This window comes from Sinohyriopsis cumingii, chromosome 7 (genome assembly GCF_028554795.1).
Source record: "Sinohyriopsis cumingii isolate HCF-2022 chromosome 7, ASM2855479v2, whole genome shotgun sequence".
NCBI lineage: Eukaryota > Metazoa > Mollusca > Bivalvia > Unionida > Unionidae > Sinohyriopsis > Sinohyriopsis cumingii.
The window spans coordinates 133,361,808-133,384,339 of NC_142967.1; the positions used below are offsets into that span (position 1 = coordinate 133,361,808).

Genomic DNA, 22,532 nt, shown 5'->3' on the forward strand with positions numbered 1-22,532 from the left:
TACTTCTGGACTGGCTCCTGTCGATGATTTTTTAGAAATCGTTAGGGGTGGTATCGCAGGCGTAGTAACAGGGTTGGGTTGTTTGGTCTGGGAAGGTATTTTTCTCTTGGGTCGTATTAGAGAAGTGTGATACTCTCCTAGACCTTGCTTATTCTCTGCTTCTTCTTCTTCTTCTTCTTCTTCTTCTTCTTCTTCTTCCTGTCGTTTCCTTCTTCTTGCCTCTTCTCGCTGTTGCTGTTGCAGGAGAAAAGCTTGCTCCGCTTCCTTCTGCTGTTGTGAAAATTTATCCAATTCTTCTTTCTGTCTCTGTTTAAAATCCTCGACGTGTGGTAAAGAAGGAAAAGGTGGCGAATGTACTGGTACCGTAACAAATTCTTGCGAAGAAGAAAGAAAATCGACTAAATCCCAATTGAAATCGACCTCTTCTGGAAGTAGGATGGTGTTGACTTTGGTAGCCGCTGCTATACCATCGTTTGTCGTCTCAACGGTCGGTGCACCCCATATCAGTGTCTTCGTAGTTTTCGTCATATTTGAAAACTCAGTCGCATGGATTCACGGCGCATAGACGCTAGCACGCCTATATAGGGAATGTGACGTCACAAACAGCTCTCTTCGGATTGGAAGACAGATTCAGCACTGTGACTGATATTTGTAACGCCTGTTAGGATTGGTGAAAAACTCAATCCATTTCGATCCGCTCTTCCACTAAAAATAACCGCAGTTCATTTCATTCCCTTCACCTGTTCTCGTCACAAGATGTAGACAAATGTAGAATCATCTACCCTTGTTTCGTTGATGCTGTTCCGCATGGACTTACCCATGTATATGAAATCATCATTGACAATTATCCGTACCACCGATACAAGCGTTTGGAAAAGAAGAATTTATGAGGAGAGACAAGGCTGTCTGAATAGAGTCCTCATCTACGGTTCAGAAGTTAAAAGAAGTTTGAGGAAGAAAAGAAAACCTTTGCGATGCCCTTTATGTTAACGGAATGGTGTTAACAAAATAAACAAAGGCCCTTTTCATGGCCACTTATATGCCTTGAAAAGATTTGCTTTCATGCCTTAATTTTGTTTTTTAGTCGGTTGTATAGTGTTTTGTGTGATAGATTAATGTTGAACCATTTTTATGTCGTATGTTGCATGTTGTATGTGTTATATATGTCTATGGTCAGCCAAGCGTTCTAGGTTTTTTCCCCCGCTCTTTGGTCCCGATTGAGGTCATCCCCTTGCTACATTGTTACCAATCTTCAGTACCGTGACATCGCCTTACCTATTCCAGTCATATTCAACACAACTTTCCCTTGTCCGTAAACAGCCCCATATAAATCTTGTCCGTAAACGTGCCCAGGGTGTGCTGACAAGGCTTGTCTGTAATCGTGCCCAAGGGGATGGGATGGGGTCTGTAATGCATTTTCCCATTGTAAGTAAACAGATTCCACTATACTACTTACGACAACTCCATATACGATTGGCTTTTCGATCAAAATTTGTAGAAGGCTTGATGTTGATAGGATATTGGCTACGACAAATATTAGAACGCATCATGATTTAGCGGAGTTATATCCCCTGGTTGTCGGGCTCATCTCTTTAATTTCTACATAGTAACTCAACTAATTCGTATTTAATTTAAACGAAATATTACATGCAGATTTGTATTGATGATACCTTGGATGAATTCAGTCATCAGCATTCTACGTCATTTGGCAGAGACACCGTTCCTGTTTTTCAACCGCATTCATTTTCATTTTTTAATCATGATTTCATTATTTGATTTTAAACAAATGTGAGTAGGCAGCTTGATGTTAATTAGACCTTGACTGAGATTGATTGTTGTGTTACTTCCGGGACATCTCAGTGTGGCCTCATATTATCAGACAAACCAACTTTCATTTCTGCGTTACTGCTCCCTTAGGATGCAACGTCATGTGGATGACACATTAGCTTAACTTATTCAGCGTTCGATTTGCATCATCATATGGCAGAGTTGTGGTCCCTGATTGTTGGACCCACAAAATCTTGTCCCTTTAATAATTATTGTTGGATTTGAAGAAAATGTATGTGCAGCTCTGTCTTGATATAACTACATGAAATTTTGATTATCAGTGTTCAACATTATAGTTGAGCGGAGTTACTCTCGCTGAATAATGGACCTACAACTTGTATGCAGTTTGGTATTGACGAGACCTCAGGTGGTATCCGTTGTAAGTGTTTTACGTCATCAGTGTTGTCTTCTTTCACACAAGTATCTTAACTTTTTCTACATCATCATGGTCACCTACCCTTGTCCACTATAAAACTACACTGCTGCTTTCAATGAAAAGCCGGAGGATATAAATTCCTGGAATCCGCATGTTTTCCTTTCTCATTATCTTAATCCTGTGGGCTATGATTCAGTTCCTTAAACTAAGGTATATCACGTAGTGAACAGTGACGTCTGATTAAGCAAACGGTGAAAAAACGCCTTAAGCTTGATGACGATGACAGCGATTTCGCAATTATTTGACGTGACTTTCACGTTTTGTATTTGACAACGCACAGAAGGTGTCTTATGAGCTACATGTAACACAATAAAAAATTTGAAAAATTCAATGATTTCACGCCCGGACTTTTAAAAAAATTATGTTACACGTAAGATTCTCTTCTTGTGGTGTTTGGCTGTGGAGTGGTGGAGGGGGTGAGGTGACAACGTTTTTATGTTGTTTCTGTTTTATTTTTCTGTTTGGTTTAGGAAAACATAAAACACAGAAAAGATAAAACCTCTGAGATATTTTTTTTTTAAAAAAAAAATAACAACACAAACATTAATCAAGGAATAGCACACAAAAAATTCAAAGACAATTACCAATACCATATATAATGATGTCTTATTTGTGAAAAATCAGTTTAATGTGCAGTTAGCATATATGAATATCATGCAGACGACATACTTTAAGGAAGTGACATTTTTACAACTGTACACCATAATCAATAGCCTCGGTGCAGTATGGCCATAGACCTTATGCAATTTCACAAACTACTCTCCACTGGCATATATATATATATATATATATATATATATATATATATATATATATATATATATATATATATATATATATGTCGCTGCTGCACACATTGTGTGACCACAATGCTAATCTCATATTACTTTCTTTAAGTCAATTTTCCATTAAATTTTTGACGTCAAAAAGATAAAAAGTTCACAATAACAGTCATAGAAATACTGGTGTACGGCTTAACTCTTTGTATAATTTTCGATATTTTTACCTATTCTTTTGGAAAATCAGGCAAAAATAGAGCAGGCGTTTCCGCTAGAAAGTTGTATATATGAGTTTGTGGTGATAGTGGCATTTCGAGAGAAGGGAGACAATGACACATGGAGCAGTTTGGAAAATTCCTCCACGGTTGTGTTACATTTTAGTCTGATTCAGTACGATTGTTGTTGTTGTTGTGGGGTTTAACGCCATTCTTCAGCACACGATAGGCTATGCATGGCGGCCAGTATTAATGGTGGAGGAAGAACCGGGAAAAATCAGTACGATTGTTTGATGGATACTATTATGCTGTGTCATTTTGTGTAACCTACGACATTTCAAATTTTACAAGGGGGATGTGATTGCGGACACACAATAATTTGTTTCGAATGTATCTTGGATATATTTTGTAACGAATGAAATGGATAATTCGGCAAAAGGAGGAATTTTCCCAAAAGAGTGAGTCGATTGTGCGATACCGTGAGTACTTTTTGTGTGTCGCCAACGAGGTACGGGACAATAAAAAAGTAACTCTGTTACTTTCCGTGGTTAGACTGGCTGTGTAAGTCCCGTGCAATCTTCTACAGCCGGAATTGCCTAACGATACCACTTGCAATGAATTGTGCGCATTTTATAGTAATCGAGTTGGGAAGCGCCTGTACACAGGGCAGTTGGTCTATCGACTCTTGAAACAAGTAAAGCTTAATTGTTAGTTTGCCTCTCTCTCTCTCTCTCTCTCTCTCTCTCTCTCTCTCTGTTGCATTGTTATGTATACCTATATATTTTTTGTTAATTTTTATGATTATACATTGTAAGGGTCTTTTTGTAAAAATAAAACATATTAAATAGCTAATTTTGTTCATGATTCTGGGTTTGAACTTTAAGAAAAGGTCATTTTGTTTGGGAAAAACGTTTTCGAGGCCATTTAACATTGGAAGTTGTAGAAGTGATATTGTTTATATTTTGATGGGATCTGATTCAGGTTATTGGTTTTCCCCTAAGAAATGTTGGGTCACCTGATTTCTGATTGGTTAGTTTCTAAAGGACCTGGCCTTGTTGACAAGATGGAATGACCCAGAAATGAATATTTTACCCTCATCCTGTATCTTAGTTTTTATATAACGGATGTTTACATGAGATTTAATTATTCATATCTTAAACATCAATCTTAGTAAAATCAGTTTTACTTGTTTTCAGTTATAATTTAAGAGGACTTATTTCAATTATTCATTGGAATCACAAAGTGCTCGTAAACGTTAGAACTTAGTAACTATTTTAGAATTACTGTGAATTTAAAGACATTTTTATATCATTGTGATACATCAAGACTGTTAGCACATGAAACTATTCCAGGCTATTGATACATCAGCACAATAGAATGAACTTTATTCGGAACACCAGTGGAGCTCATTTGGAATATTCGATAATATAACTTTTATGACTATTTAGGATTTTATTTACCATTCTGTAAGCTATTTTTAATTTTTCACTTTGTATTTTTGAGAAATAAATTATGTATTGAATTTTACAAAACGTGTTGCTTTTCTGTAATTTAGTTTAAGACTATAGAGTCGTAACAGCGTAGTTTAAAATCTCGAGTCGTAACAGTCTGGATACTGTAAGACTGTCTGACGTTACCCACAACGTGTTCGGAAACCGCCTCATAAACTTGATCAGCTAGGAAAGTAATGCTCCTTGAATGACTTTTTGTAAACGTGTTTTCTAGGCCACTGATGTCTCATAGTCGCTAAAAGTGTGCCACTCATGGCTTGAGAGTGGGAGTGTAATATATATTACATTTAAAATTGACAGTAATAGTCGCGTTATAGTACCAGTTCACTACGCGGGGTGACAATCATTGATGGGTCAGTTTTCCCATTCACCAAATGTCACTTTCATGTGGAATACTGCAGCTCCCGATGTAGTTTGTTGCGTTATAACCTATCTAATTCACTGCTATGTTTGGTGGCCGCCAGTGTTCTGCCTGTTACTTTGTATGCAACCCACAATATATAACAAATAGATTCTAGAACAACGAGGCAGGAGGACAACGGATAGAAAGACAGACCTACCAAAAGAAATAATGGATGAAAGAGTCGGCAGTATACACGAATTGTTAGGGATCAGGCTATTGTCTTCTGGACACCGGGCTGCAGCTGCATGCGTCTCACCTAGAAACAATGAGAAACTGTTTTACTGAAGGGACAGAAAATCACCTCTGGAAGGTAAGCTGCAGGGTCATATAGAAGTTTCGATGTTAAAGATACCAGAATCTCTGTGCTATCTGAACGTTCAGAATTTTTTTTTAAAAAAAACTTTAGCATCCATTTACTGATACTGAAAATGACATAATTACTATTTTAAATAGTTTTGTTATCACTTATCATTATCAAGGTATATGCCAAATATGACCCGTATAGCTTTGGACCGCTTTTTGAAATTCTTAAGTTATGATTATATTTGAGTATGTATACGTGATTTTCTAAAATATCCCAAATTAATATATAATTACAAGATGTTTGGACCGATTCACATATAAATCAAGGATATTCAACTTTTGTCCAAAGTATTAACGTAAACCTATGGAAATGAATGTCAAAAATTTGAACTGAAATTATGGAAATCTGAAGCCAAGACCAAATGTAACTGCTCTATCGTGAATTAAATATTGTATCAATTAGGGTTACATTTTCATTCGCCTTTTTTATTTATTAAAAAAAAAAAATTACTTCCTCGAACTTAAAGTTGACTCACCAGTATAGCATATTTTGACCTTGAATTTGGACAGACTACTCGCATTGTTAATCGTCATGTGATGACACGCTTTTGACGTTTCGTTCCACAAGACAGCCCAGCAGTCGGAAGAATTCAGGCACACGAGGGAGCACTCCGTCTCATTTATATCAAATAAAACGGTATCGTATGACAAAAGGCGATCCCGGAATGTACAGTTAGCTATAATAATAATAATAATAATAATAATAAATAATAATAAAAATCATCATCATCATCATCATCATCATCATCATTCAAATACTTCCAGAAGAGTTTAAACAGTCTGCAAAAAGTATGAATGGGTAGTTAAGATTTTAATGAATTCTCTTTTTTATCAGACTTGCACGGGAATCACAGGCACTAATAAAAAAATCTTAAGCTTGATACACACACAACGATTGGTATATCACTTCTATCACTGCCAAACCAGTTCACCTGGAATATTATGATGGTTACCATACTTATGTTTATACTTATATATAGTTGATGATACAATATTTAATAACATGGGTTTAGTCTATATATTTATCAGTGTGTCGCACTGGTGACAAATAAAATGTAAACCGAAACAAACGAAAAAGAGCCTGTCAAGAACAGCACTATGGCAATGAGTTATAAGTGCATTCTGCGGTAGGTTAATGGAACTGAGCCGTGCATACATGTGCGACTTAATAGTGTTGCGTAGTACATAATTTGATTATACGCCGAGCTACATGTAACAACCCTGTTTATCGGGTCATACAGTTTTTCCTGAAAAAAAGAGCCATTTATTTTACGCACATGTCAGATTTGTATTATCCTGTACGATGTAAGGTCTTCGACCGTAATTTATACAAGTCAGATTTGTGTTATCCTGTACGATGTAAGGTCTTCGACTGTAATTTATACATATCAGATTTGTGTTATCCTGTACGATGTAAGGTCTTCGACTGTAATTTATACAAGTGCGCTCTAGTTAGATAAGGATTACAGAAAACCAGAATCAGAGATGACGCAGAGGCTGACTACTTGGGTTTATAAGATACGATGAAGCTTAGATTGCATCAGTTTGTTCATGATCTTCATTAACTTAAAAATATCTAGACCAGTGCTGTCCAACCTTTTTGACACCATGGGCCACTGAAAAATGTTTTTTTCTTCAAGCCGAGGGCCGCAGCAGAAAACTGAAAAGCAACGACTATATAGCTGCTCGAGCTCTGGCGGGCCATTTAAAATCAGCCCGTGGGCCATTTAAAATCAGCCCGTGGGCCATTTAAAATCAGCCTGCGGTCTGCGGGTTGGACAGCACTGATCTAGACGATATAACTTAATTCCAGTTTTGATCTGTGTGTGAATTATTAAAATGACCAAACATCTGTATGTTCTGCATTGGTATAAGGCACGCGAACAACGCCGTTGCTTTAACCGACCAAACTTCCTCGTTCAGCATTTACAAATGAATTCAAAGGAATCAAGCGCTTGCAAAATAGCATAGAAACAAATGCCAGATGTATGAAAGATGGCGTCACAAAGCAACGGAAATCGCAGAAATGTGCGAATAAGCATTGGAGAAGTTTCACCCCAGTTTTGGCGTGAAATAATAGTTTGTTTCACATTATAGATTATCGGAAAACAACAATCAATATTTAGTATGTTCAGAAATCTGCTTTAGTCCATGCCACCGAATTATTGGTACAGACCTTCTGAACTGAACTGTGCGATTCATATTTTTCAAACCTTTTTCCGAATGATTCTCAGTAGACCTGCGGGCCGCGAGTTACGGATCATTGCCATCTCATCTCTGTCTGGGTGGGTTCGAGTCTCGGGTTCGGCCAATGTGGGTATGTGAGAAAGCTTGCCAGTAGCTTCTCGTGGGTGGGTGGTTTTTCCCGGGTTCTTCCTCCACCATTTATACTTGCGTATCTTGTGCACAAAAAAAAAAAAAAATTAAAAAAAAAAAAATTGGCGTTAAACCCTACAAAAGGGAAATTCGACGAACATGGGTTTTTATACAAACTATAGATAGTTCTACAGAAAACACGAATGATCTATATATTTAACTGTTACTCCACCTGTTTCGTTCTTCTCACAGATGAAAGGATATTTCTCCCAGCACAGTGTGCTTTCCCACTTCCAATCTGAAGCTGCCCTTAGCTTGTAACACTGATGGTAATCGGTGTAAATATCGTGTGCAAAATTGCTCCAATCTCCGGTTATCCATACGTCACAGTCTACCCAAAGACGGGTACCATCCACAGGCTCAATCAGACCCACCCAGACATCTGTAGTCCTAGAATCAAAATGTTCAAGATTTTAAAAGATATCAATTATAAAGTACTGTACAGTCATGAAGATAGGAATATACTGTATAAAGTCATCATCATCTCCCTTCTAACCGGTTGGCTCACTGGTTAGCATAGTCGACTCTTAATCAGTGGGTTGTGTATTCCAAATCTATCGAGGTTAGTCCTCGTCAGCAGCTGTAATATGTCTCTAGGCAAGGGCACTCATATTGCCTGCAAATAAACAGTCCTTGTTGGCTGATCTGCCGTTAGTCACAAAATCAAACAAATAATGAGTCAGTCAACAGATTATCAAACACAAGGCTTATTAATATTTCTCTGTTATATACAAGAATGGCCATGAACGGAAGTATGCCTTCAGATTGAAGCCACAGAAGGTATACGAACTATCCGTCAGTCTGGCATGACGAGTGAATGAGGTTATCTTTCATGAGTTGATTGGTTGGTTAAGTTTTAATTGTACTTTTAATACATAGCTGGCTATATATTGACGAGGAAATGGGAGCTAGGTGTCTTTCGCAAGGACACATAGAAGTAATCGACCGAGCTGGCCATAGTGGGTATGGAACCCGCAACCTTTTGTATTACTAGACCAGCGATGTACCTATCCTTTTTGGAGAAGTATAAAATGCGCACACCATGCAGTACGTGATGTCGAATAGACAGTACACAATTTCCTCCTAAATGGTACGAATATCCATGACTTGGAGGTATATAGCGTTGGCGTATTAAGTTGTTTTTCTAATTATCTTTTTTTACATCAAAAGCCTTACTGAAAAATTGAGTTACAAGATCGACAACATCAATCATCATAAAAACAACAACCCCATGTATTACTTATACTCTCATGATATAGCATTAATTTTAATGATAATTACACTTCTAAAGCAGTCTCAGGCTCGGCTAAAGTAGGTACATGAGAAAGCTTGCCAGTAGCTTCTCGTGGGTCGGGGTTTTCCAGGGTTTTTCCTCCAACAGTCATACTGGCCGACATGTATAATCTATCTTGTGCTGAAAAATTGCATTAAACCCTGTAACAACAACAACAACAACAACAGTGCTGATGTTGCACTACTTGTTCTTTCATGGGAGATTTTGGTAATGGATAGTATTTTGTGATTGGCTTATATTTTCTGAAACTGATTTCGGAACTGTTGCGGATAGAAATTTTGACACTGGATTGGTACTAAGGTGAGTAAACCAAATATTTCCCTACCAGAAACTATGGTTCAGCATGTACGTTGAAGTTATGAATATAGCCAGTTCTTCACGTGAACGAAATTCTAACTTAAGAGATGAACTAAAGCAGAATCTAGCAATAAAGTGCTGCGATCGGGGATCGAGGAAAATTTAATTTGTAACAATCCTTAAAAGGAAAAAAATATCAAGATTTTAAGTCACAATAAAATTTAATGTGCCATTTACTGATTAGAATAAACTTCTAATGTCCATGTGTAGATTAAAAATGTGGTGTTATTTCGTCATCACAATGGCGTAAGACATCACGTCATCGTACCTGCCAATGAAATTGCTTTTCCAAATTTTGGGAAAGACTCGTTGTGACATTAAGAAGAAAAAACTAGGTTGTTTTTACTATACCCTAACACTAGGTTTGTTTTTAGACCTTCGTGCGAGCCTGGTTGGACTAGTCACTAGCCTAAAACTAGATCACAGACGCTTGGTAAAGAACGAGCATCGCGGCTCTTTTTACGTTAGAATTTAAATTTATATCCCTTTGGGGGTGCGATAACCTTGCTGAGATTTACAATGGAAACTGATTCTTATTTATCCGTTTCAGTTTCTTATATATGGAGAAAAAATGCAGATTTTATAGCTTGGGAGAAAATTGAATAACTTGGTATGACATGCAGTTGTTGTGCTACAACGTAGTATGGCAATCACTTGTTGTGCAATAACATGGTATACCATGCACTAGTGTAATATCATGGTATGGCATGCATTTGTTGTGCAATAACATGGAATGGTATGCACTTGATGTGTAATAACAAGGTATGACATGTGCTTGTTGGGTACTAACATGGTATTGCATGCTTTGATTGTGCAGTAACATGGTATAGCATGCATTGTGCAATAACATGGTATGGCATGCACTTCTTGCGCAATACCTTAAGAAACGTCGTACAGACAATGGCAAATTTATTAATAACACAATTTTATTTAATAGTAAAACATCCTTTATCTAAGCTGAACCAATGAAATTAAAAACAGTTTAATAATCTTCTCGAAACTGAATGTTTTCTCATCTTTGGAGTATATAGAGGATCTCAAATGGGTAATGATTTAATATTAAATTTATGAAACTTTTTGAATAATGTCCAGCTGGACATTATTCAACAAGTTTCATAAATTTATTATTAAATTATTACCCATCTGAGATTCTTTTTATCACATAGTTTTTATTCAGTGGCAATTATTTAAATCGAAAGAAGAACGAATAATTTCGTTCATTCTGACAGACATTGCACCTTTCATTTGTTGTGCGTTAAAGATAGTCCCTAATAAAGTCGAACTAGTATTAACATTTAAAGTAGATTATAATTTTCTTACAAACTATAAGTCAAAGAACAAGTGTCCTTCCTAAAACAGAGAACATTTTACACAGGCAAAATCATTTTTCAACACAGAATGTCCATTGCGCGTGATATCGCATTGTTTGATGCAGTACCCCGTTAGAGTCTAGTTGACGATCCATGTTTACGTAACTTAACGTAACACTTTCACAACTAAACAGTACATTGTTGCAACATTCATTTGAAGGAAGGTTTACTGGATGCAGAAATTCCCATTCTTACTGTAATGTATTTGTGATCGGATATTTGCATTGGTTGATATATTCATTGGTTGGATAAAAATTCTGTCACTTTGGAGACCGGTTAATACCCACATTCTTCTGTGAACAGATGTGAATTTATTTTCTTCTGTAAGTTAACATTTAAACCACACTTGTATATCAGGTGGATTCCATGCTACAGGTTTACCGCCCCCCCCCCCGCTCCACTCCCCTCCAACCCCACCCGCTATGAACGGAGCAATACCCTTAGTTTTACTTCTTTTTGTTGTTCTTGTCTTGGAGTCCTCTTTCTTATGATGATATTGTTATTTTTGACATAACAAACCCCTCTGGGGGTAAATCATCCATATTCAGACAGCCGAGATCATTTTCTTCAATTTCCTTATGCGAGTCGAGTTGAAAAATGGTCGCCAAAATGTTCATTGAAAACAAAACATTTCAGAAGGCGGGGTTAAAACGTTTTCTCAAGATCGCAGCCAATCAACGAAGAGAATATTGCACACAAATTTCATGGGCTTTTTTGGACCAATCAAAATCACATAAAGTTCACATGTTATAATATCAAAAATATGAAACTGCACACAATTTAGGCAAAGTTTACCGATTATGTGATAAATGGTGATACGTAATAAAGATAAACCATGTCAGCTATTTATTACAAGTTTGAAACTGTTAAAAATCTTTAAATTTTGAAGCATCAAATACTTACTGTATCACCCTGACAAGACTACATGGTATATTCAGTGTTATAAGCATCGTTTTGTGTGTCTTATACAATATGTGAAACGACGTGTTCTGACTACTATGATATGTATTATTATGAGACCTTACAAAATTAATACCAAAAAAACTTCAGATTTTGACAATGCCATCGACGTATGTATGTATGTATGTATGTATGCATGTATGTATGTATGTGTGTGTGTGTGTTATTTAGATTTTTAACGTAGCTTTAACAATTTTTCAGTCATATCGCTACGATGTCTGCAGTGTGACAGTTTATAATGATGTCTAGCACTGGGCCATCATGCCGCAGACATGTAGCATGATGTCCCACCCAGTCACATTATCCTGACACCAGGCCGACCAGTCCTAACACTAACCTCTTAATGCTGAGCACCAAGCGAGGCAACTGTTAGTACCATTTTTGTAAGTCTTTGGTATGACTCGGCCGGGGTTCGAACCGCGACCTCCCGCATTCGAGGCGGACGCTCTAACCACTAGGCCACCGAAGCGGTATGTATGTATGTATGTATGTATGTATGTATGTCTTCTTTTTGTGAAGATCATTTTGGAAGACTATGTATGTATGCATGCATGCATGCATGTATGTATGTATGTATGTATGTATGTATGTATGTATGTATGTATGTATGTATGTATGTATGTCTTCTTTATGTGAAGATCATTTTGGAAGACTAGCTTTGATACTATTATGTATCATCCAAAAAAAATGTATGTATGTATGTATGTATGTATGAGTGTATGTATGTATGCATAAAGTTTTGAATTTTAAGTTGTAGTTAACCTTAAAGTTGAATGTATTGAGCATTAAAATTCTATCACATTTAAGCCAGAAAAGTCTTTGTGAGGGGTAACTTCGACCTTTCTTCTTTTCTCCCTCCCCTCCATGCCAGTGTTAAAACTTGAAAAGGCTAGCATCTATGACTCAGTTAGATTTGAACAGAGCATTGCAACGCTGTCCTGAGAAAGTAAACATCTGAGCTACCAACCATAACCGCTTGATAGGAACCCATGTCAAATTATCATTTTCAAAGGGAAATTGATATGCACCGTAGTTCATAGATTCTAGGCTATCTAAAATCTGACGGAAAAAGTTATTATCTTGGGATAATTTAGGAACAGCTGCTTATGATTGGGCAGAGTAAATTAATGCGTACACTTTGAAAGTAATCCGAATTTAAAGTGACGACCATGGTCGAAATTCTTTTGTTTTAAATTTCCTGAGAGGTGAGTAGTTTGAATCCGAGGAAACCTAAAAAGAATAGTGCTTTCCTCGTTAAAAAGAAAAGGGGACAGGTGGCTGTCTTGTAAAAGAAGACAGGTTTTAGTGCTGGGACGCACAATTTCTAAAAGATAACAGCGTTAAGGTACGCAATTTTAATTTTTCAGGTAATTTTCTATTTTTGATTGTTTGTTTTGTACAAATGTTTTTGCCATGACTAGGATCCATATTATGTATCGTTTATTCAATTTCATGGAAATCTATTAATGCTAGAGTTGTTATGCAATTTATCTCTTTAATTTTACAGTTACTAGTTCTTTGATAGAATTGTTGATTGCTTGCTATCCAAATTTTCATGTTTGTATGATTTCATAGGGTTATATGAAAGAATTTCTTTTGTCTGTTAGGACGATACTGATTCTCATGAGTTAACGATAATCGCATATTTATTTCTGATTTTGTAATGTTTAAATAATCCTGTAATTTAGGGATTGCTGTGAGCTAGAATTTGGTGAATGTTATGCAATAGTATTCGAGCATGTGGTAGCGTAGATAAAAAGATACGGTAATGTTAGATATACCGCTCACGTGTTAATTCATGGCCAGTCGCTGTAAAGCGATGGTGATGTCCTATCGGATTAAGTCAGAATTTATGCAGTGTGGATAGCTAGTATGTTTCTGAGTAACCTAAGTGAGGGATTTTATGCACTTGGCGAAAGTGGTACATATAAGGATTATGGGGTAATTTTGTCCTTTAAGGAACAGCTTTCTGGGGAGAGACGGAACAGTCCGAAGACCGAAGTCTGAGAAAAAGAAGTGACGAGTTCAGAATAAAGGACTAGGAAGTCCAGAAAGGGATGACACGCTTGGAATAGGAAGACTCCAGGAAATAGGAAGACCTTGATACATGGTCAAGGGAGGAAAGTGATGCAATCATTTGTGGAAATTGCGCTATTTTCACTACTGGCTATTATGATGAAATACATCCAAATTAGACACTGATATTAAATGCTGTTGACATAACTTAAGTTGAATAGGAATTGCCGCTATTAATTTGTTTGATTAAATTTTGTGATTTTTCTTTTCTAAGGGGGGTTCGTATTGCATTATTCCTTCCCAATAGTCTTGCCCAGTTCTCTGTTGATATTCTACCTTTCCACTCCCACCGGGCTATAAAATCGAGGGAGGTCATTCTCTAGATAACGGCAGCCAAATTCAATTAACCACCCCTCTTACAATGAGGACGTCGTTACAGTATGTATGTATGTATGTATGTATGTATGTATGTATGTATGTATTTGTGTGTATGGATGTATGTATGTATGTATGTATTTGTGTGTATGGATGGATGGATGGATGGATGGACGGATGGATGTATGTATGTATGTATGTATGTATGTATGTATGTATGTATGTATGTATGTATGTATGTATTTGTGTGTATGGATGGATGTCGTGATAGGTGGGTGTATGTATGTACGTACGTGTGTGTACGTATGTATGTATGTATGTATGTGTGTAAGCATGTATGTATGTATGTATTTGTGTGTATGGATGGATGGATGTCGGGGTAGGTGGACGGCTCTATCATGCCTTACACGTGATCCTTATCTTGATTCGTGGACTATTTTGATCTATTAATGCTGTACGTAAAGCTTCCCAGTTTCAATCATTTGAACATTCTTTCACAATTGCCAAGGTATACCTTAATCGTAACACATTTTCCTACTTTATTGATCAATGGTTGATGTTAAGTGTTCAATAAACGTGCCATTTCGCACTGATCAATCCAGCTAGTTTTAGTCCATTTCGGGTCGTAAACGCCGTTCTTTTAAATGTTATTATTTTTAAAATATTCATATTCTCACTATCATTATTAAAGGGAAAATCCATTCTAGGTCAAAGGTGAATCGAAGACTGCTTCACTATGTTCTGCCTGTCTCGATTAAAGGGAAAATCCATTCAAGGTCAAAGGTGAATCTAGGACTGCTTCATTATGTTCTGCATGTCTCGATTAAAGGGAAAATCCATTCTAGATCATAGCTGAATCGAGGAATGTTTCATTATGTTTGCATGTTTCGATTAAAGGGAAAATCCATTCTAGATCAAAGATCACTCGAGGACTGCTTCATTATGTTTTGCCTGTCTCGATTAATCTTATGGCTAAAAGTTAACCGGTTTTTTTTTTTTTACCTCTTTACATTTTGATAATTTTGCAAGCTATCTGCAGTACACAGTTTGGACGCTGTGTAATACTACTATCATACATGTTTCAATCACTGTTCTTCGAAATACACCTTTTACACTCTATACTGGGTGAGGAATTTTTCAGTCCGTTACTCCAATTTTACCTTTGTTTTCATTTTTCGTTCAGAAATGTGACAACAACAATTCATTGTTATGCTTCAGGGTATGATGGGAAACTTCCACGCTCGGGGTCACACATGTGTAAGGATAATAATCTTTATCAGACAGATGGTACACTTTCCATAGTGTTTGTGTTTTTTGTTTTTTTTTAAAAAAAATTATATCAGCACATTAACATATTACTTCCTGCAAATCCGATTGGACAAAATAAACTCATGAAATTCTAACATTGTATTTTCCTTGCCCACCCCCCCTTTTTTTTTCTTTCTTTTTTGTACTATTGCTATCAACAATACTGCGGTTGTCTTTCCAATCGGTATTTAAATGGACATTAGGGAAACACGGATGACTATCATAAAAAAATGAACAGACAACGAATAAAAGGCTGTCCATACCGCGTCTATGAAGAGAAATGCCCTATTGAAATTAAGACAGTCCCTTATTTAGACTGTGCTTCTACCACCCAGTATGGTTCTTGCACCTCATCCCAGGACCAGGGTGCTTTAAATTTGAACCTATAACTTATAGAAAGTAAATAATTAACCTTTCTTATGAAGAGAATGTGGTCAAATACTGGTCTCTCAACTGATAAAATGTTATCCAACATAAGCATTCAGGCTGGGGAAAATCACTATAAACTCGTATGAATGTCAACCAGCAGCGGCATAACACCTTTAGATTTAGTACAATTTTGCTTCTTTTGATCATCCCGATAGAAAAATATCGAGCAACTGGAGTGACAGTTCTTCTTCCATATTCAATAATGTTGTGAATGTCCTTGATAAAAACATACACTCTTTTCGGTGGAAACATTGTAAACAGTCTCGTCAAAATCCATGCATCCTCAACAACTCCAGCTGACCAGACTTAGTGGAATTTTCAGTTTAGACACAGTGTTGAAAAATGATGTTTTACATATATAATGATGGACGGGGCATTTGCATTTTGAAGTGAACTTTGGAAGTGAAAAATTGGTCATTGAATTTTGCAATATTGTGTGAACTCGCGTTGGGAACTATTTTAACGCAGAAGAATTGAAAATTACAGCGTCTGAGTCATAAATTATTTTCTCTTCTTTTTATCTAAATTCTTTCTAATCAAAATAAAGTTGTAATAAACAGAATGTCAAATGGGCAGTAATTTAATATCGAAATTATTGAACTCGTTGAATAATTTCCAATTTCGTTTGCCAAGGATCGCAAAAACTGGATATTATTCAATCTTTTGATAAATTCATTATTAAGTCATTAACCATTTGAGATCTTCTGTTCGTCACGTGACAATTGTGTTGATATACCCGTATCATAAAGTTTATTTATCACATAGTCGGTACACTTTACACAGTTGTGTGCATTTTCATATTTTTGATATATCAGCATGTTAAAAATCACTTTATGTGATTCCGATTGGTCCAAATAATGCCATGAAATTCTTGTGCGATATTCTCTTTATTAACCGGCTGCGGTCGTGGGAAAATTGTCCTTACCCCTCCTTTTGGAACATTTTGTTTTTATTATCACTGTCAGCATTTTGGCGGCCATTTTTCGAATTGATTGCCCCAAAAGTGAATTAGGGAAAAAAGGTAATGACTGTCTTAATAAGATCAATTTTGCCAACAGGGGCTCGTTACCTCGTGTATTGAATATTATATGTTGAAAAATGACGTTAAACTCCAAACAAAAAGAACAACAAATAAAACCAAGGTAATTGGTCAATTGGTAGTGGGCGTTGGGAGAGGGGTGGACTGTATATATCGAACACGTGATCCATCCTACATACAGGTGTTGCTTAAATGTTAACTCATAGGAGTAAATAAACTCGCCTCTGTTCACAGAAGAATGTGGACATAAGTCGGTCCCCAAACTGAGAGAATATTATCCAACCACGGCATGTTTACGCGGTTAAATAACCCAAAGGATCTAATGTTTCTGATTATGTGATGCAGTTCTGACTCTAAATAAAAATTTGTCCATGTCCACTGTAGTCTTCCATTCCAAATCGAGTAATACAAATATCAGGTCATACATTAAATACTGGAAATCTGAATAATCTGCATCCATAATCATCCCTTCACATGAATATCCAACAGCAGGAATGCTCAGTATTGACACAGTTTGCTGTTAAACATTACTACTCTGACCAAGCTCGAGTCAAACTATGTGACATCATACTAACCTTGCATAGACATTCTGTTTTAAAAATTATGATGTCTGTGTCAATTACTTTATTTATTCGGAAGGACGGTTACTCTTTGAATTATAATTACTAATAAATCTAATAAATGTTACTGGTTATAGAACTGCGCAAGAAATTCTCCTAGAGCCAGGGACTGTTTTTTACGCGCAGCAAATGAAAGGTGCAGCTCTTGAATAAGAATGAACGACACTATTTCTTATTTTTTCTCTCCTATTTCCATTAAAATAAAAACTATGTGATTAACAAAATCTCAACTGGGTAATGCTTTGATATTGAAAAGATGGACATTCTTCATCTCCTTTCATAAATTCAATATTAAATCATTGCCCATTTGAGATCCTCTCTATATTTAACACCTAAATTAGCACCTCATGACTCTGCGAATGATGGATAACGTCATGGATTGAAAATGAGTAACTGCTGAAGCACCTGTGTGTATCTTAAATCCATTTCGCTTCACTATTCTGCAGCTTGGCAATATAAAATTAGTATTTTTGACATGCAATAAATATAATCATACACGTGTACTCATTTTACTCGTCAAATAAGTTCAACTTTGTGCTTGCTAAGATTCCTGCAAATAATTAGATTAATTGTATACATTTGTTTCAAAATGAGCAAGATCCTGAAGTAAATGACGACATGCTTACAATGAGGACCACTCGTGTTCCTTTAGATCTTTGAATATTTCTATAATGCTCTGGCGATCTGTTTTAGCGAGATGACCTCCAAGATCATCACATACTCTTTTCGCGTCATTCCACGTCATCGTACGGTTCACATATATGTAGCTCTTTCCGTTTAAGTCTTCTGCAAAAGATACCAGAAAACAAAAACAAAAATTAAGGGAAAAAAATGTGATAGTATTTTGACAAGTGAAACAAAGGTAAGAAAACTGCATTGTTTTTTTAAATGTGATCCCTATGCACTACTGTCCACTTGTCCCATGTGTAGATGAATATTGTATTTCACGTGCTTTTTTAGGTGCGCTAATAATCACCCTTAAATGATAACATATCTTAGCAAAAGTTTCTAAAAACGTTTAGAATGGTTAAACTCTCATACCATGATGCAGAAAACGAGAAGTTATTAGTTCAAAATACCAAAATGGAGCTACTTATATGGTCATCCGCTTTTACAATACTTGTAAGCAGTAGAAAAAGTATAGTTTGTTGTTTATTTCCTTAGATTGGACATTCTTTATATGACTTGCAGTAATTACCATGAACGAACAACCTTTGCATCGCCACGGCTGTTCATGCAGTGTCTAATCGATTTTCAAAGATAAGATAACATAAGCTGAGATGAGATTAGATGAGATGCGATGAGACGAAACGAGACGAGACGAGACAAGACAAGACAAGACAAGACAAGACTGATTTAACGTAAGCATGGTTTAAAACAACAATTCAACATAAGCTCTGATGAGCTTTTTACAGACATTACATGAAAAAGAAGGCATCACAACAAGCATGACTAGCAAAAATTCCAAACACATAATAAGACGTAAATACAGAACTGAACAAAACACACACCGCAAGACGTAAGACACGAGCAAGCAAAAAAATTTAAAAGTCGGTGAATAACACTGAATTAAGTTCTAGGATAAATAAAACAAACAAGTTAGGATTATTTGAAAAAAATTAAAAATTTTGGTCAGAATTGAAATTTAAAATAAATACAGAACACCTAATTAAGACTGAAAAAGCATGCTGCGATGCAGCTTACAGCTTACTTAACAAGAAAGGAGCTAAGACAATGGCACGTGATTAATACATAAAGCAAGGACAGGTAAACAACAAACGCTAACACAAACATTAGCTGTCATCATGGTGGGGGCAGGGAGAGTATTATTTACAGATATTACATTTACAGTCTTTACCTTTGCAGATAGAATTAAAGATCAAAATGAATTAAAGTTCATGACATCAATGATCCTGTAAAATGCGAAGTTCGGTTGTTAAATATATACGCTTGTACTGCGAGAACTTCATCTTGTAAACTTGCAGTAAATGAACTTAAACACTAGGCCATCAGAGTCCAAAACATTAAAAGATCATATGCAATGTTGCTGCTTAGTACAATTAAAAAAGTGGCAAAGAAAAGTACCGGTAATTATGAATGCGTTTTTGCAATACTTTGGGCACCTACATTTTCCTGAACACATTCTAGGTCTCAGTTTCACCAGCATAAGTCTTAAGACTAAACAAACAATTTTAATTGATCATTATTATCTAGACTTAAAGTTCAGTCAGTTAGATCGCTGATTGTGAACTAAAATTAAGGACGCCAAGAAGAATCTAAATACTTTTTTTTAACTTTATGTATAGTGGACACATGAACATCCTCAATGGACTAGAAATTTGAATCACAAAGAAAAATACGTAACATCATTGTGTTATTCTTCAAGTATATATTATTATTTTATTCTTCGAGTATACATCATTGTGTTATTCTTCAAGTATACATCATTGTGCTATTCTTCGATTACTGTGGTATTCTTCTAGTAAACATCATTTTGTTATTCTTCTAGTATACATCATTTTGGTATTCTTCAAGTATACATCATTGTGGTATTATTCGATTATATATTATTGTGTTATTCTTCTTGTATGTATCATTTCGGTATTCTTCTAGTATACATCATTTTAGTATTCTTCAAGTATTATTATTATTAGTATTATTATTGTTATTATTGATGATGACGATGATGATGATGATGATGATGATGATGATGATGATGATTTTTCTCAGAAGACCCTGAAACTAAGTTGGAAACATACTTTTGACTTTAAGCGGAAGTGAGCAAACCAATGTATTAAGTACTTTTTAAAAGAAACCAATGCTTAAAATAAGAATATTATTTTTGTAAGTAATAAATAGTATTGATTACAAGGACACTTACCAGTTTTTGGAATAATTTCCTGGAAGTAATGTGTTCCATATATGACTTTCAGCAGGTTGGACAGGAGAATAATGATAACATACATCTTTGGATTACTAAGTAAGTAACAATAACATGCTATTTAACTCTTCGCATTCACATTACAACAAAATTCATTATACTGTCATTCGTTTCAAGCATAGATATATTACAGTAAGCTCTTCCTTGCGCTTTCGCTTGAATACTGATGTCAGACACATACGCTTTACAACAACAAAAACATTTGCAATAAATTTCAATATTGTCGATCAGTCGTGTGTTTCCAGTATCCCGTACAACATGCTCTTATTTTACGAATTTCAGGTTTTTGTTTGTTGTATATACATGCAACCAATACAATTCTAGGAAATCTTTTCAAACACGCCCATGCCAACGGTAACTAAAACGAAGTTTACGATACTTTACATTCTATGTAAAAATGATACATAAATCGATTACTTATCTCTTTTCAATATTTTCCAAGCAACAAATTATTTCAGGCATCATTGATACAAATCCATACTGCAAGACCCTTCTTTCTGCCAATAAACTCTCGAAATCGAAATGTAGGAAGTAAATCACTTTAGTGTTTATCTATGGAACCATATTGAACGGATAGAGACGCATTGATTCATCGTGCTCTATTCATTCATTATACAGAATGGTGTGACAATGGATTCAAATCTGCAACCTGGTTACCAATGTTTTTATATTTTGGTTTGGATTTGGTTTTAAGCAATTACAGTAACTCATCGTGTCATTTTTCGGAGCTGTTTAAATCAGTCCAATGAATATCGAATGGATTACATGTACTCTCATACGCTTTGAGTCTCTCTCTCTCTCTCTCTCTCTCTCTCTCTCTCTCTCTCTCTCCTGAAACCGGCGTCAGTTGACCCGAAGCTCATTTAGGCAAAAAGAATAGAACAAAACATAGCATGAACCACTTTAAGTTACCGCGTAGAAACAAAATTACCCAGGTTTTATTTTTTTTATTTTTTTTTTGTGTTCAGGTGTTTTCAAGCGTTTGACCTCCATTTAAAAGGCAAAATATTAAATATGCAATTAGACTGATCATCCATCTTCACTAACGTTCGAATTTAACGTGAATATTCCACCAAATAAACTTTTTGGGACAGTTAACAAAACCTTCTTCCGAGTTTGAGACATCGCTAAACCTCGCACCTGTCCTCAACATTCGAGACCTTTAGCCCAATAAGGCTACATACACGTCACATCACGATCGCTCCAACAGAAGCGCATGACTTCCAACCAGCCGGGACTAGCCCGATCATTTAAGAATGAAAAATTCATGACGCATTCACTATTTCGGGTATTTACATTTAGCGCTCAAGCATGTCTTAAAAATTAACTCATGTAATTGAAAATAAATTATTTAAAAATTTGTCTTTGACATTTGATGTTCTATCAAAATATACTATTTTTATGTTGGATGCGTTCTTTTATTAGTCAGTTTTGAAATCTCTTCTTATATATCAAACAAATGCTTGTAACAAACCAGTTTTATTTCAAATATATAGAACGATTCGGCATTTATTGAAGCTTTGCACTTTCGTTGGTTGGTCTGTAATGTCATCTTAAATACTTTATTGGCTATATCATGCCAAGGAAATATTTCCTAAGTGCCTTCCCCGAGGTCGCACAGAGGCAGCCAACCAGATCTGAAGTAGAAGGGTCTCAAGCAAGTCCGACGATTGATTTCTTATCCGCAATCGACGACTTTCCCGGTGAGCAGGATGTCGTATTATTATATGCTCATTTTTTTCCCCGTTAACTTTACATTGTCAGAATCGTTCAGTATTACCCGATACTGAACTCGCGCGACAATACACATATAGCATTCACGTGCATAAAGGAACTACTTTCTATTCTAAACAAACAATGGACGCAGACGCCAGCACTTTTGATTTGTACACAAATCATGTACACTCGCGTAA

At 35.9% G+C, this 22,532-nt stretch overlaps 1 protein-coding gene across 1 annotated transcript in view; it reads right to left on the minus strand.

Annotated features, from left to right (window-relative positions):
• Positions 1 to 20,827, minus strand: part of LOC149796157 (uncharacterized) — a 35,704-nt gene extending 14,877 nt beyond the window's left edge. The window contains exons 1-5 of the mRNA XM_089966095.1: positions 20,560 to 20,827; positions 18,305 to 18,464; positions 8,083 to 8,300; positions 6,011 to 6,211; positions 5,329 to 5,427 (exon numbers count right to left, since the gene is read on the minus strand). Coding sequence (XP_089822221.1) covers positions 5,329 to 5,427; positions 6,011 to 6,211; positions 8,083 to 8,300; positions 18,305 to 18,464; positions 20,560 to 20,644 — 763 coding nt within the window. The 5' untranslated portion in view covers positions 20,645 to 20,827. The remainder of the gene's footprint in view (positions 1 to 5,328; positions 5,428 to 6,010; positions 6,212 to 8,082; positions 8,301 to 18,304; positions 18,465 to 20,559) is intronic.
• Between the last annotated feature and the right edge of the window lie 1,705 nt (positions 20,828 to 22,532).